The following is a 13500-nucleotide window of genomic DNA, read 5'->3' as shown; positions in this document are numbered from 1 at the left end:
TCATTTCATATTTTATAGGTAAGTAAAAGGTTGAACTGACGGCACCTCACGAGAGACCATATAGTTCGTCCATAATTTTTTCTCTTAGTCTATGAAAATCACCCGTTTAAACCAAAAGGATCACTCAATTTAACAATAACATGTTTTAGTGTGCTATTTTTTTGTTCCAAATCTGTTTCTCGTATTAATGTGTTGGGTTATGTTCGAAAGACGGAAGAAGTCCCAAAACATCGTTAGTGTACGTAAATAACTCGTTTTATTTTGCGACATACATTTTTTTTACGGATAAAAAAAATGTAACTTTATATCATGACGCTCATAAGTGCTAACAACTTTAATCTCTCAACTATCCCTTTGTCCCCTTTGTATAGCTTTATCTATCAATTTTAATAATTATAGCCCATCGGTTCTTAAACTAGCCAAGACAAAATATTCAGGCATAAGTTAACATACTATGCGCAAAATATATTGACTCAGCCTTATGTCACTATTAAGCAAAAGCTGAAATGATAAAATTATAATAGGGTTGTTAGGGTCGGCTAAGTGTTCTGCGTTTGGAAGCGAAAAATTCAGGGCAAAAAATACGGGATAAATGATGAAGGATATTTTTTCGGCTAACTGATGGTCATTTAAGCACAAACCACGATAATCGTTCTCGCAGAATTGCTCCATTAAGAGTGAAAAGCTGGACGGGTGGTGAGCAAGCATTAGTAATCGTGTATAAACATGAAGGATGAAAATAATTTTGCGAAGAGGGAATGGAGGATCATACATTAATAATATTTGCGTTTTGAATGATACACTGACGTGAAGTTAGAGTCGAAGTGCAAAATCACGGTGTCTTAAGGACAGCTGCAATATTGCGGTGTCGTCATCGGCTCTGTCCAGTCTGCAAGTTCTGTGAGAGGAGTAATGCGTAATTATTTACTTTTGCCTCGTATTGATTGATTGAACCAGACAGACATTAACTACGTCTTTCAGATGAATCATTGCACAAGCCCCCCTGACGAAGATTTTTTTACAAAAAATTGTTTATTGTAATGCGTGAGGTCAAATCTAGGCGTGGGGTTATTTTAGGTCAAATCCATTCATTTGAAGTTCTAAAAATGTTTTAAAAAAAAACTTTCAAAGGAAAGAAGAAGGTGAGAAGATGGGGAAAAGGGAGAAAATGCCCCATGGGAAAAGCTAAACTCATTAAACTCCTCCGGTTTTGGTAATCATCTAAATTGTTTAATTTTCGAGGAAAATTCAATAATTATAGAAGTCAACCTTTATTTAGCCGATGGTTCTCTATACGATTTGTTCAAAAAGTGTTCTGTTTTGACTGGTCATTAAATATTTGAGGACGTGTAAGACCTTGCAGGTCCTTATATTTTCCAAGAAAACGGCCCAAAATTTGTTACATCTCACCAGCCATTACGCATTAGCGAATCCAGATACTTTGAACGGGAGGGAAGGGGGTGTAAGGGAGCCCGGTAATTTTCAAAATTGTAAAGCATCTCATATGCAGTTTGAGTAAATTTCGTTATGAATAATTACCAAATATAAGTGCCCCTCCGTCTTCTTCCCCCGTTCCTTCCTTCTTTCTTTCTTTCCTTTTTCTTCCTCCTATTTTTGGGCGAACGGAGGGGGGGGGGGCGTATGCCCGCTACGCCCCCTAGATCCATTTATGCCATTACGACACTGAGGGTACTTGAATTGAAATCGATTCAAAGTTTATTTAGACCGTCAATTACTAAGTAGTCAAATTTTCAATTCCCCAGCCGTTTTCGGAAAAAATTGCGACCTACTTGTGTTTTAGTACCTATCACATTGACATTATTTCGTCAATACTAGTGTAAAAAGCGTAAACAGTTTGAAGAGCTAATAGTAACAGCCAAGAAGAAGTAGACGCCAAATCCGTGTGTGTGTTTGTCTGTAAGTGCTCATTAATCCGTCAAACTAAAAGTCACTTACCACGAATAGATCGTGTCGGAGACGGCAAATCTAGGTAACGTCAGTCAGCATATTCAGTGGACCACTCATTAAAATGAAAAAAAATCCATGTCAAGATCTCACTTTCATTCGTGAAGTTGGTTGTCATCACCACTCACCAATGGTTTGCAAAGTAAAAAGCGATGAAATCAAACAAAACCGTGCATTGCTCTCCATTATCAATATATTATTTAGGGGCTCGCAAAAAGCCAAGCGGGCACAACTACTATGTCTTTTTTATCAAAAGGTGGATAACCGAATTCATCCCCCAATGAACATTATGGTTAATTAACGGAAGCCAAGTTGGATCAAACAAAAACTGGTAAATACACGGTACTTTATGTCCACTTTTTTTTACGTCCACAGACTTTTCGTCCACAATTTTTACGTCCACAGTTCTAAAGCCCACACTATTGTTAAGTACATTACTTACACGTCCACTAAGGTAAGTCCACAAATGTAAAGTCCACTAAAATCAAATTCAAGCGTCATATTTTAGTCCGTGTGTAAAATTATATTGACAATATCGAAATGAGAAAATTAAGAGAGAATGAGGTGTTGTTATCGTAACTCATATTTTAAATGAAATGTTGATTTCTAATGGTTATTTCTGAATAATCAATGCAGAGAGTGCAACAATTTCAAAATTATGAGTTGAAAACGCTGACTCCGCGAGTTTAAATATTAGAGCCTAACACAGAGCGGAGCGGCGTGTTAGCAGCGCAGAACGCGCACTGGCACCTACAAACCTAACGGGATACTTTACGCGTTGCGCAACGCGTGAAGTATCCCGTTAGGTTTGTAGGCGCCTATGCGCGTGTCACGCTGGTTGCCTGCCGCGCCGCAACGCTTTAAGCAACTATTTCGCGTCAGAGGCGTTGCTCAGTATCCTACAAGATTGAAGGCGCACGAAATAACTAGTTAAAGAGGACTTTCAATTTTGAATGCATCTGTTACTGAAAAATGTTTAATTTGGCGTTGGAGCGTTTCCTAGGCTCCCGCTTTGGTTTTCATCTTACATATCCGTACAGTGTACACATGAACATATGTTTTTATCTGCTCTTAGAGTCTGTTCTCTTTCATGACTTGATGCATGAATGAAATGTTTTTAAGAATGAAGGTAGTAGTAGTATACATTTATTTTTGAGGTGGTTCCTGTCATTTAAATGAGAAGAAAAAAATGTGGACATAACATGTCCACAATTTGGACAATTTTGGACATATTCATGGTTAGACATTAAATCATGTGGACTTAATAAAGACTTGACTTAACGTTTAGTGGACATAAATAGCGGTGGACATTTATTTAATGGACGAAAGGTAGGTGGACATAAAGTCATGGAAGCAAATAATTTAGTAGATCAATAAGCGAAACAAATATTAGCGTAGCGCAGAAATATCCCTTTCTCAGAGGGCAAAGCACAATCAATTGAAGTCATATAGCAGGTGTAAGCTAAGCATATTGATGTGTTATTATGCAAGCTGTAAAGTCGTCAAATGGGATATTTTTACGCAACATAGCTTGAGGGTTTTTTTTTAAATGATTGAGGTGCATGCGTAAAATGTAAGGTAGCAAATAAGATTTGAAAAAAATTAAAAAATGGTTCGCGCTCCATGGGTGAACTATTTGCCTCCGGGACTAAATATGCGTAAATAGGCTGATTTGGTGAATGCCGCCGATTTAAAGTCTGGAACTCCAATCTTACCTGATCGAAGAAAACGAAGTAGGGATGGAAAACGCTGACGTTCAAAGGCGACTCGTCGCATATCCGCCGGAGGTCTCGCACCATGTCCTTCTCCATGTTCCCGTCCGTTATGTTGACGGCCTGGATCATAAACCGCGATGCGATAATTTTAGACCCGTCCTCGTTGAATTTGATGTCCAGTGAGAACGGATTGGGTTTGAAGAGCCACAGCTGGAAAACAAATTTATCATGTTATGCCAACGGTTCGGGGGATTTAAGTGCATAAAATTGGAAATAACCGGGCTATTCATCGATCGGTAAGCTAGTCTGACAGACTCGGGTCTTCGGATTCTTGAAATATGAATGGCTCGATACTGTATGTCTGGAAACTGACAATTTTGCAGGACAAAGAGTAAGCTTCGACATTTTTGTAATTTTGAGGCAGGTTCTGCAATTTTTTTATACATTACAGCGTCATTACAGCGCTCTCCTGAAGAATTGGATAAAACCTTAACATCGCCTTATACTGTAGAATGCACTGGAAAAAAACACATTGGATCTAGATTCCAGACTCTTGAAAACATTGACAAGAAAAAATACTCTTGCTTCAATCGGATTTTTGCTTGAATCAAAACGAAATCCGCTTAAATTAAGAGGCTAGGTTCTTGATTTGAGCTAGATTCTGATTGAATAGAGAGTACTTTTTCTTGTCGATGTTTTTAAGAGTCTGGACTCTAGATCCAATGTGGTTTTTTTTCCAGTGTGCGACAAAGTCGCTAACTTATTTTTGCCAAAATTTTTAGCTTGGCGGTATTATTCCTTAGCCCTCGAAATCGTCGCTTCTTTGATTTAAGGGCATATCGGTATTTTGAGATGAGCCTTATAATCAGTATAACTCCCTGCTTTCCAGCGCTCACGTGAAAACTGAGGTTCTACTGTACACTGGAAAAAAAACACATTGGATTTAGAGTCCAGACTCTTAAAAACATCGACAAGAAAACATACTCTTGATTCAATCAGATTTAAGCTTAAATCAAGAACCAAGCCTCTTAATTTGAGCGGATTTCCTTTTGATTTAAGCTTAAATCTGATCGAATCAAGAGTCCTTTTTCTTGTCAATGTTTTCAAGAGTCTGGACTCTAGATCCAATGTGTGTTTTTTTTTTTTTCTAGTGTATTAACAAAAACAAAAACCAGATTATATCGACCTGAGTTCGTACCGTAGGTTGTACTTGAAAGTTTAAGCTTTCACCATAAATCCCATTTTGTTTGCTTCCATCATAAATAATAGTACATTTCTTCGAATACTCAAGGAGACGTCACATACCATAAAACATACGTGGTTGACGTTTGACGTCATTCGCCCCATTAATGCAGGCGTCTTGCGGATTGTGAGGGAGCATCAAGATATTTTGTATTTTTGACATAAAGGGCTATTTCCCCTTCCCCTCCACTGTCTTCTTCGAGCATTCTCACCATTTGATGACTAGCATTTTGTAAGCATGGATTATGACATATTCCGAAAGGTCAATCAGTTTTGTTACTCTGTTATTATTTTCATAAATGTAAATAATGACAACTGAGCAGCGTCCTTCTTTCAAACACATTCCGCAAGAGAACGGATTGAATCCGATCATGTTATTCCTTGAATAATGCATGTGCTCATATTATGATACAAGTCGCTGGGATATAACTTTGGCAGATATTAATTTCATTCTAGCGTCAAATCCGTCGTTTCCCCCGCGAAAGAACGTAACCGCATTTTAATGTTGCCAAATTTTCCAGCGTAAATTGCATTTTTACCGGGAGAATCTTGGAAATTTCTAACTGGAAATTTTACCGATCATTCTCCTGATCTCGTGCAAAAATCAGCAACATTTTAAACAAAAAAAATTGCGTGGATACATTTTTGTTAAAAATTGAATCGATTAAGTCAATTTTCCAACCTTTGAATGGAGTTGTGTTCTTTCGTTCGGAGAGCGACGAAAATGTGATCCAAAACGAACTGGTTAGGTGACTACACGTACTTGCATACGTCATTCGGTTTGATCGATTGCAGGAAAGTACGAGAGAACAAAAAACAAACTGATGTGATGCAAAATAAGGATGTAAACATACCTCGTTTAAAGTTTTGAGGAAGTCTTCCCTCGTGTCAATCGAAACGTTCAAGTTTTCTTGATTCCTTTTGACGTAACCGACGAACGACCTGAGCCAGGATTCGGTGTACAGAGGCGTTGATATATAGGGTGAGGCTTCAAATGTTTGGGTCAAGTTTTCGATCTGTTCTTGAACCGCCGGTTCCCAATAATTCATTTCCCCGCTAATAATTACCTAAAACAAAAACCGGTTATGAAAAACACTTTAAAATATGCACCACTATATAATATGAATGTATTTATGCTAAAAGGAACTATGTTTGTACGTAAACCCTATGCACATAGCTCCTTTTAGCATAAATACGTCCATATGTAGAGAGCGTCTTTCTGCGTGAATAAACGAATGTCTCATACGTTTTTTTTATTATAAGATTTAAAAACAGTAGTTCCGTATTACAAAATATAGTCCAGAATTTTTCAATGGCGATTATTTCTGGCTTACCCACGGAAACATCTATACTCACAGGAAAACTAATGGCACACATGTAGTTTCACATACAGGCATAGTAGTTCCAAAATAGAAAATTTAGTCTAATCGTGAGTAACATGTGAAAGATAGACTGACAGATGTGGAACACACGATAAAGATGCGCAGAAAGCGTATCGAGAGGACTACATTTACATTTTGCCATAAGGAACTCGTATTTTTGGCTCATCTATGAAAGCACCTATCAGCCTGGGGGAACTCAAAACATATACGTTATTTATAAAAATGAGCTAGAGACAGTAGCTCTTGATGCAAAATTAAATCCAAGTATCTCTCATTCTGATGCGGCCAATTAGGGGCTTTCCTACTTTTCTATACGTTCATTCAAGTCTCCTGCCGTATCAAACTCGTCATTCTCGTTTGGGATTAACTCGGAAACGTTCGAATATTTAACTCAGATGCAGCTCAAATTCTTCCAATGCATTACCGCAGAATAATCCTTTAGGAGCTGATTATTCATATTGATAGACAAAGTGATAGACAAAAAAGACTCAGGGAAAATGGAGCAATCCTACCGGTTGAAACTGGCGAGTAGCATAGAATATGGAGGAACATGTTGGACTAACTATGGGATCTCTCGTGGGTTGCCGTTAGTTGGAGTCTATTACTTACCTCATTTTTCTATCTCAACCACCCGCTTCCACCAATAGGATCGCTCCATTCTTCATGTATCTTCTTTGTGTATCTTTTTTACTACAGAGTCGGATCCAGCAATTTGGCAACACCGGATTTCTTACATTTAAACCTCTGCTAAGTAATCAATTCTTGTCGGAGCACCCGATCCCTCCAAGAATCGATACATTTCCATAGGTTTAAATGGAGAAAAGGCAATGTTGCCAATTTGCTGGATCCGCCGATGTTTGACTATCAATTTTAAAGCTCGTTGAGCGGAAACAGACAAGTTGAACTTACTTGTAATCGATAAGGAAATTCTCTGAAGTAGAAATCTTCGCGGTCATAGAATTCGATGGAGTAGGAATTTTCCTTGGAGAGTTTTCGCCTTTGGAGTCCTTCTTGAAGGGTCGTGGTACCGTAAATGGCTCCAGCGATGTAGAGTATGAAAACTAGGATGATGAGGAGCCGAACCGGCCACTGGATGAGGTACCACGAGAGGGAGTCGCGACACCACCTCATGAATGCGTTCTCCGGGTTGTCCGAAGGGTTGTCTGCGTCCTTCGGGTTCACTCCACCCGTCATGAACTTTCGGTACAGCCAAGATTTCTTTGCTGCAATTTCACAAAATATATTAATATTTGGCTATGGTAGTCCTGCAAGGTTGAAAAACTGAACATGCGAAGCGGGTCAGTCATTGGCGGATCCAGAAAATTGGAAACATTGTTTTTCTCCATTGAAACCTATGGAAATGTATCGATTCATGGAAGGACCAGGTGTTCCGACAAGAATAGATTATTTAATATAGGTTTAAATGGAGAGAATCTGGTGTTGCCAAATTGCTGGATCCGCCCCTGGGGTCAGTTTCGCTATAGTCACTAAATCGTGTTTGATGATTCCGGATTATATAAAAATAAAATAAAATCTGCCTACATACAAAGTTTGAAAAAGCGGGGGTAACTTTAACGGTAAAAGTGTCCAACTTTTTCAATTCGGCTCTCTTTGCCCAGTCTTTCACTTTTGTTCCTTGATATAAGAAAAAACCCATATAACGGTTTTAAAGGCCATAAAGGCATTTTTTCAACCAAATTGCAGCCGATTTCAACTGAAACCGTTACTCAATACTTTAGTTGACTCAATTCTTAACTGAGTTTCGAAAAAATAAACTCAAGTAATTTCCTAGTAAGGAACGGGCGAAACCCGACTTAAGCAAGATTTAAACAATATTCTGTTTTTTACAAATTTCGAGAGATATTTTTCTACAAATAAGAAAAAAAATTGAATTACTAACAATCAAGTAATCAGCAATTTGCCTTTTTTAATTTTACACAAAATAACGTCAAAATTTTCATGAGAAAGAAGATAATTATCTGCGAGCTGCGAATAGTTTAAAATAATTTAAAATGTCGGAAAATTGTTATGAATATAGCTGCAGAAGATAAAACAAAAAGAGAGAGGGAATTCGTGATGAAAATACCTGAAAGTGAGACGGGCTTTACTTTGATACATAAAATTGAGTGCCGATTATCTTTCTCTGCATAACCGGCGATGGCCACACACGCGGCGAAAAATGTTACATGCCACATGAAAATGAAGCAAACTGCTAAACCTGTTGACAGGGAAAGTCATTGTCCAATTAGTGATGGTAAAAGTGTAAAGGCGGCAGGCATAACACAAATAACTTACAAGAAAGCAAAATGAAAATGAAAAGAAATTATATTTGATTAGCAGATGGAACCTCGGAGGGGGGGGGGGGGGTCAATTCTCTAAAGATTTTTAGGCCTACGTCACTTTTCACACATATGAAAGGGATTAGTTCATTGCAATAATGTTGATAACTTAATCAATGTGAAGTTATCAACTTTTTTCAAGTGCATGTAGTATCCATGTAAAGGCCAAAAAATAAAAATGCAATAATATTGCATAATAAGAAACTCTCATTCATTGACAGGTCTGTGCATTTCAGAGCACCTTTATCCTCAGCACCAAATATAAACAAAATCGAGTGTAAATCGCCGAGTATTGTTTCCGAGACCTTTGATATGGCTATATTTTGTGAATCTTTCAGTCAAAACGGGGCAGACATACAACGTAATTCAAAAGTCTTCCACCACACTTATAATCCCTCAGAGCACTCACATAATTTTAAGTCTCTATCTCTATGTTTTCAAAAGTTACAGGGGTGATTTCCGGGGCTGGTTGTGCGGGACTTTTGGGTCATCCTGTATAATGAGGTATACCCACAAAAAAAAGAGTACCCAATCGGAAGAGGAGCTGATTGATGACCTTGACTCAAAAATGGAGTGCTGACCGACTGATGATGCATCATTGTCAGATTTAATCGTTACTTTTTTACCGCAGTAAGCTGGCCCCACTGCCGTGCTATGAAGGAACGTGGTATGTGCTTTCAGGCATTGCCAAATTTCCTCTGGTAAAATTAAAATTATCAAGGCAATCTGTTAATATTTTTCTTAAAATTTTTGGACGATTTCACTCGCAATCCAATTCACAGTATCGGAAAATTTGAAGGAAAGATGCTCTTGAGTGTTCCCCTAAAAATACTGATCGATAGTTAAAGCGTCAAACCGCGTACACCCGTTTGCAACGTTGCTAATTTCTGTCATGAAACAAAAAATTTCTGTACATTTGTTCCTCGGAAAATTAGACATTTTAATTTCTTGAAAATTTCCTTGATTTTCCTTCTCTGTTAGCATATCGACGGTGAAACTACCAGACCACGTATCTCGTTTGCGGTGTTTAAAAATCTCCACTCACTTTGTTTTTTTGAAGGAGATCAAATCAATATAATTCCTTACAATTTTCACAGATTTTTCTCCCTACAAAGAGGAAAAATCACGGAAGTTTTCACGAATTGACGTTGAGTAGTTTTCTATTTAAAAAATAAAGTATGACAGGAAGTCTGCGACGTCGCAAACCGAGATACGTGGTTTGGTAGTTTCACCGTCGATATTTTGTTTGAATACTCTGTGTAAATTTCAAGCCATAAGGTTAGTTTGCTTTTCTTGAAAAAAGTAAAATAAGAGGGAAAATTTTGAAACACGGGAGATACGTTGTTTCACACTTTTGCCATCGAAATCTTGAGCACCACAAAATTACCGGTGTCCCTCTAAAATATAAATTAAGAGTAGAGGCTCTGAAACACATCAACTGAGAAGTGCTCTTTCTGCACCAAAGGCCTAGATTTGAATGAAATTTACCTCATAATCTGACAACAACGCCAACGATGACCGCGTCAAAGCTTGCATCGCAGGGGTTTTACATAACGCGCATGCGCGGCTAGTCCGACTCTTGCCCAAAACGTCGCTCCTCTAACACACGTGCGCACGTCAATCCCCACATGAACCCTTCTATCCATATGACTATATCCTTTCCGCGACTCATACGGAAATAGAGATACGCCTTTACGTTAGAAGAGCGACGAAAAGTCCCCAATTGGTCCGTCCGCTCCTCCTGTCTGAAGGCCCAAAGCTGTCTCCGAGGCATCTCGACCGCACAACCTCAAGGTGAAGGTCCTCTTACGTCTCTTACGTTGCGTTACGTCATCGAGGCGGTTAGCTTGCATAAAGCGCGGGTGCGGGGGTGCGGGTGTGTGGGCTTACGCGGCTGGGTCAAGCATTACGATGCACTAATTACGCCATCATCGAGAAAACGCATCACTCATAGACCTACTGAGATGCTCCGTCATTCGAACGATATTATTCCATGGTACCACACAGACGATATCGATGGCTATTCCTATTGTAGCGTTTCAAAATCTTCGCCTTTAGTTAATTTTTTCGAAAAGAAACAAGTCAACTTTAGGACATGAAATTTAACAGAATATTCTACCAATAGAGAAAAAAAAAACCAGAGAGGTTTTCAAAGAATTACGTTGACCAGTTCTCCAATGGAAAAGCGTCATTGACCACGCGTACCAGACTTTTTTCTCGGTTATTTCGGGTCTTGCGAAGTCGCAGATCGCAGGGATAAAAAGGCTATCGACCCCAAGTAATCCGAATCTTATCATCCAAAAGCGCCCCCAGACCCCCTTAAGACCTTGAAAAGGACGGAAAAACTCTATGGCTTTGTAAACCAATTAGTGGTTCGTGTGGAACACCACTAATAGTCGTAAATGAACTAATGATTCTCGGTCTGTGAACCATACTGAGGTATCTCGTATCATACTAAGGTATATATACCATCACTAAGGTATATGTGCTATTATTATATGTATGTTGCCTTTACTGCTATTAGTGGTGTTCCATATGAACCACTAATTGGTTTAAAAGCCATACGACGGTGAAACTACCAGACCACGTATCTCGTTTGCGGTGTTTAAAAATCTCCACTCACATTTTATTTTTTTGAAGGAGATCAAATCAATATCATTCCTTACAATTTTCACAGATTTTCCTCCGCACAAAGAGGGAAAATCACGGAAGAATTCACGAACTGACGTTGAGTAGTTCTCTATTTAAAAAATAAAGTATGACAGGAAGTCTGCGACGTCGCAAACCGAGATACGTGGTTTGGTAGTTTCACCGTCGCATAGCTTTTTCTTAGTGTTATGCCAGCTAGGGGGCGATGAATTCTTCGGGCTATTTTTGTGATACCCTCATCGGGGATGAATTGGGGATGAAAATAGCTCACCTGAGTAGAGACAGAAGATCTGGATGGACGGGAAGGGGCTGCTCATGCCGATGACGAAGCTGACGACGTCGGTGAAGGAGGTGATGGTGATGGAAACGGCGGCGTCGGACAACATGTGCGCCATTCTCTCCGGCACGCTCATCGTCACTGGGGTCCGTCTCCACGCGGCCAACATGACAAAAGTATCGTCAATACCGATACCTGCAACAATACACGCCAATTACTCCACATTGCTCCCATCTCCAGCCTTGTCAAGTGGCAATCATACACACCCGCAATGGAGTGGAGTACCTTAATGGGGAGAGTTCGCCCACTCTTGATGCACTTTTGATTGGCTTAGCCGTTCCTGAAACAGCTCCTTTTCTTAGGAGGCCCGAGGCCCCGTTGGTACGCCTAGTGACTGAAAAGGTTTAGGAGATCCTTATAGCATTATAAAAAGGACGATCATAAGGAATCTCGAGTAAAATTCAGCAATGTAAGTGTGGGAAGAGACCCATGTAAGGGAATACAACGATTTGCAGCGCGAAGGATTTAAAGTTAGAAATGAAAAAATAAAAATGAAAAAGGAAAAGACGATTTTTTTAATTTTTTACAGAGGCAAATCTTTGTAATCCTTTGAAAGGGTCTTTTGCCTAATTTATACTGTTGACTTCTTTCTCCAGATTGTTGAAATTGTCATTTTTATGATGATACGTTAGGTATCTCCTTTAACCTCCTTTAAGTACCATATAAACTGTATGAGGTCTCGTAAGGGTAGGAGCTGTCTAAAGAATGACTATGAATGCGACCCTTCTTCGGCCTCAAGGAGTTCTCAATATTAATAGCCAAGAAAAAAAATGTGGATACGTGCAGATGACTCAAGCGTGCAAATAATTGCTTGAATTACGGTGAAGTTACTCAAGTTATACATTCAGGGGTATGTACTCAGTTTTGAAACTAATTTTAGGTATTAAATTTGAAAACAAACTCTCATCTTGAACACAAAATTAGTAGCTCAAAATTGAACGCAAAGTTACTTAAAGTAATTGAAAACGTGAGCGGGAATTACCTACGTAATCGGAAATAAGAACTTTGGTCGACTTTATATTGTTTGACTTTGTATTTTTCTACTTTGACCAACCTAATACCAAGTATTAAGCTTAATGATTCAAAATGAAAACAACACAACGCCCAATTCGATATTACTTCAATTTTATTTTCCTTGAATATACTGGACTGGTTTTGCGCGAGCACTGAAATTGAGATCCAAAAGAAGGAAAGAAAAAAACGGCACGGGAAGTTCTCTAAGATAAGATGACATAATTAACAAACTTACGGCGAAGTTATCTCGCCATAAATTGTTTATTAGCAAAAGAATACGAGTGATTACTACATTTTTATGAAGAAGTGATTATTTCATCGTTGTCGTCGGTCAATGTCCACACTGCTACTCAACCGTACTAAGGAAGAACGCCTCATGTGCCTTTAGGCGTTGCTATTTCTTTAATATAACACATTTTCTGGAAAATGTTTACATATTAATTAATCACCTAATTTTTCAGAGAATTATACGATCGCAATCAACTCAAGATCATCTAAACATTTCAAGGAAATAGGTGAATAATTTCCCTCAATAATAAACATTTTATCGGAGGGAATTTGGCAATGCCTGAATGTTCATACGCCGTTTTTCTTTCGTATGTCAGTACTGTCTTCACTGAGCTCACGTGTGGGAGATAGAAAAAAAAATTGAGCCCTTGTATCAAAACAAACTTTGAGATGTGCTGCTGAGAGTAAACAAAAAGCTCAGGTTTAAGTAGAAGAAGAAGGTGACCTATCTTACAGCACTGCACGAATTCTTGATATTTGTTTTCCTTCGATGATACAACCAGATAATTTCCTCAACATGAAAAAAATATTAATTACACGTGTGTAAATGTATACTTGAATTGAAACTT

General features: G+C 38.6%; 1 protein-coding gene across 1 annotated transcript in view; it reads right to left on the bottom strand.

The window, feature by feature from the left end:
• Positions 1–13500, bottom strand: part of Ptr (patched domain-containing protein) — a 110241-nt gene that overhangs the window by 9117 nt on the left and 87624 nt on the right. The window contains exons 5-9 of the mRNA XM_019046140.2: positions 11564–11764; positions 8391–8522; positions 7214–7527; positions 5777–5989; positions 3681–3890 (exon numbers count right to left, since the gene is read on the bottom strand). Coding sequence (XP_018901685.1) covers positions 3681–3890; positions 5777–5989; positions 7214–7527; positions 8391–8522; positions 11564–11764 — 1070 coding nt within the window. The remainder of the gene's footprint in view (positions 1–3680; positions 3891–5776; positions 5990–7213; positions 7528–8390; positions 8523–11563; positions 11765–13500) is intronic.

Source organism: Bemisia tabaci, chromosome 2 (genome assembly GCF_918797505.1).
Source record: "Bemisia tabaci chromosome 2, PGI_BMITA_v3".
Lineage (NCBI taxonomy): Eukaryota > Metazoa > Arthropoda > Insecta > Hemiptera > Aleyrodidae > Bemisia > Bemisia tabaci.
This window is presented reverse-complemented; position numbering and strand designations above follow the sequence as displayed.